At 62.1% G+C, this 3207-nt stretch overlaps 1 protein-coding gene across 1 annotated transcript in view; it reads left to right on the forward strand.

Moving 5' to 3' along the window:
* Nucleotides 1-336, forward strand: part of LOC112956845 (POU domain, class 2, transcription factor 2-like) — a gene marked incomplete at its 5' end in the record, with an annotated part of 7342 nt that extends 7006 nt beyond the window's left edge. The window contains one exon of the mRNA XM_026050310.1: nucleotides 255-336. Within this exon, the coding sequence (XP_025906095.1) occupies nucleotides 255-336 (82 nt within the window). The remainder of the gene's footprint in view (nucleotides 1-254) is intronic.
* Nucleotides 337-3207: the final 2871 nt, after the last annotated feature.

Raw genomic sequence — 3207 nt, forward strand, 5'->3', positions numbered from 1 at the left:
GCGCGCACCGCCTGACACCCGGGGACATGGGGACCACACGCGCCGCCTGACACCGGGGCGGGGACCGGGACCGCGCGCACCGCCTGACACCCGGGGACACAGACACCGCATGCGCTGCCTGACGCCGGCGGGGGGACAGGGCCCACGGGGTCGCCTGACGCCGGGGGGGACAGGGCCCGCTCGCCGCCTGACGCGGGGCCGCCTGACGCGGGGCCGCCTGACGCGGGGCCGCCTGACGCCGCTTTGCTTTGCAGCAGCGCGGTGCTGGGGGTGAGCGCGGCGCTCAGCCCGGCCCTCATGGCCACCCACCCGCTGGCCACCATCCAAGGTCGGTGACAGGGTGGTGGCACTGCCGCTTGGGGGGGCGGGGGGGACGTCCACCGGTACCGCCCGCCCGGCCGCCTGACGGGGGGAGGCGAAGAGCGGCGGGTTGTTGTGTAATGGGGTCAGGTTGTTGTGTAAAGGGGTGTGTGAAGAGCGGCAGGTTGTTGTGTTATGGGGTTGGGTTGTTGTGTGACGAGCAGCGGGTTGTTGTGTTATGGGGTTGGGTTGTTGTGTAAAGGGGTGTGTGAAGAGCGGCAGGTTGTTGTGCTATGGGGTTGGGTTGTTGTGTAAACAGCGGCAGGTTGTTGTGTTATGGGGTTGGGTTGTTGTGTGACGAGCAGCGGGTTGTTGTGTTATGGGGTTGGGTTGTTGCGTTCAGGTGTGTGAAGAGCAGTGGGTTGTTGAGTAAAGGGGTGTGCGAAGGGCGTCGTATTGTTGTATTATGGGGTCAGGTTGTTGTGTAAAGGGGTGCGCAAAGAGCGGCCGGTTGTTGAGTAATAGGGTCAGGTTGTTGCATAAAGGGGTGTGCCAAGAGCAGCAGGGTGTTAATGGGGTCACGCTGTTGTGTAATGGGGTCACAGCGTTGTGTAAAGGGGTGTGCAAAGAGCGGCCGGTTGTTGAGCAAAGGGGGTCACATTGTGGTGCAAAGGGGTGTGAAGAGCAACAGGCTGTTGTGTAACAGGGTGTGTGCAACAAGCAGTGGGTTGTTGTGCGATAGCGTCAGGTTGTTGGGTAAAGGGGTGCGAAGAGAAGTGCATTGTTGTGCAAGGGGGTCAGGTTGTTGTGCAGAGGCATGTACAAGGAGTGGCGGGTTGTTGTGTAAAGGGGTGTGCAACGAGTGGCTGGTTGTGCAAAGAGCGGCAGGTTGTTGTGTAACAGCGTGTGCAAAGAGCCGTGGGTTGTTGTGTAATGGGGTACAAAGACCAGCCAGTTGTTGTGTAATGGGTCAGGTTGTTGAGCAAAGGGGTGTGCGACGAGCGGCGGGTTGTTGTGTAATGGTCAGGTTGTTGTGCGAAGGGGTGTGCGACGAGCGGCGGGTTGCTGTGTAACAGGGTCAGGTTGTTGTGCAAAGGGGTGTGCGACGAGCGGCGGGTTGCTGTGTAACCGGGTCAGGTTGTTGTGCAAAGGGGTGTGTGACGAGCGGCGGGTTGTTGTGTAATGGTCAGGTTGTTGTGCGAAGGGGTGTGCGACGAGCGGCGGGTTGCTGTGTAACAGGGTCAGGTTGTTGTGCAAAGGGGTGTGCGACGAGCGGCGGGTTGCTGTGTAACAGGGTCAGGTTGTTGTGCAAAGGGGTGTGCGATGAGCGGCGGGTTGTTGTGTAATGGTCAGGTTGTTGTGCCAGGGGTGTGCGACAAGCCCCGACCCGGGGTGCAAAGAGCCGAGATGTCGCTCGTGCCAGGGCTGTGTGCACACGTGTGTGCGAGTCAGGGCCACGTGTGCACACGCGCGTGGAAGCCGGTCACGCGTGTGAGTCAGCACCGTGTGCACACACACACACACGTGAGTTGGGGGGGGTCACCTGTGAACACGCGTGTGCGATCCGGGGTCGCACATGTGAGCTGAGGTTGCGTGTGCACACACCTGTGAGCTGAGGTCCCGTGTGCAATCCGGGGTCACGTGTGCAATCTGGGGTCGTGTGTGCACACGCGTGTGCAATCCAGGGTCACGTGTGCGATCCGAGGTCACCTGTGAACAGGTGTGTGTGATCCGGGGTCACGCGTGCGATCCGGGGTCATGTGTGCACACGCGTGTGCAATCCGGGGTCACGTGTGCAATCTGGGGTCGTGTGTGCACACGCGTGTGCAATCCGGCGTCACGTGTGCAATCCGGGGTCACCTGTGAACAGGCGTGTGTGATCCGAGGTCACGTGTGTGATCCGGGGTCGCGTGTGCACACGCGTGTGCGATCTGGGGTCACATGTGTGATCCGGGGTCGTGTGTGCACACGCGTGTGCGATCTGGGGTCACATGTGTGATCCGGGGTCACATGTGCGATCCGGGGTCGTGTGTGCACACGCGTGTGCGATCCGGGGTCACATGTGCGATCCGGGGTCGTGTGTGCACACGCGTGTGCGATCTGGGGTCACATGTGTGCTCCGGGGTCGTGTGTGCACACGCGTGTGCGATCCGGGGTCACATGTGTGATCCGGGGTCGTGTGTGCACACGCGTGTGCGATCTGGGGTCACATGTGTGATCCGGGGTCGCGTGTGCGATCCGGGGTCGCGTGTGCACACGCGTGTGCGATCCGGGGTCACATGTGCAAGAGGCGGCCGGGCGGGCACCCCCCCTGCTCTGGGCTCCTCTCCCAGCCCCATTCGCCCCCTCCCCGCTTGCTGCTGCAACCAGGGTGGGGGGGGCCACCCATGGGAGTGGGGGGCACCCACAGGGCAGGGCATGTGGTATCTATGGGGCAGGAGGTAGCTATGGGGCAGGGGCATCCATGGGGCACGGGGCACATGGAGAATCCATGGGGCAAAGGCACCCATGGGACTGGGGGGCACCCATGGAGCAGGGCATGGGGTATCTATGGGGCAAGGGGCACCCATGGGGCAGGGGGTGCCCATGGGGCATGGGGAATCCTTGGGAATGGGGAATCCATGGGGTATGGGGGCAGCTGTGGGGCACCCATGGGGCACGGGGCACCCATGGGGCAGGGCATGGGATTCCTGGGGGATAGGGGCACCCCCATAACTGCCTCACCACCCTTTTTCTTGGTGTTTTCCCCGTTTCTTCCCCATTTCCCCCCACTTTCTCCTCTTTTTCTTCCATTTTTCCTCCTGTTTATTCCCCGTTTTCCCCCCTTATCCCCTCATGTCCCCCCCATGTCCCCGTGTCCCCCCATGTCCCCTATTTCCCCCATTATCTCCCCATGTCTCCCTCATG

Source organism: Nothoprocta perdicaria, unplaced genomic scaffold (assembly GCF_003342845.1).
Source record: "Nothoprocta perdicaria isolate Ctin4 unplaced genomic scaffold, notPer1 scaffold_675, whole genome shotgun sequence".
Classification (NCBI taxonomy): domain Eukaryota; kingdom Metazoa; phylum Chordata; class Aves; order Tinamiformes; family Tinamidae; genus Nothoprocta; species Nothoprocta perdicaria.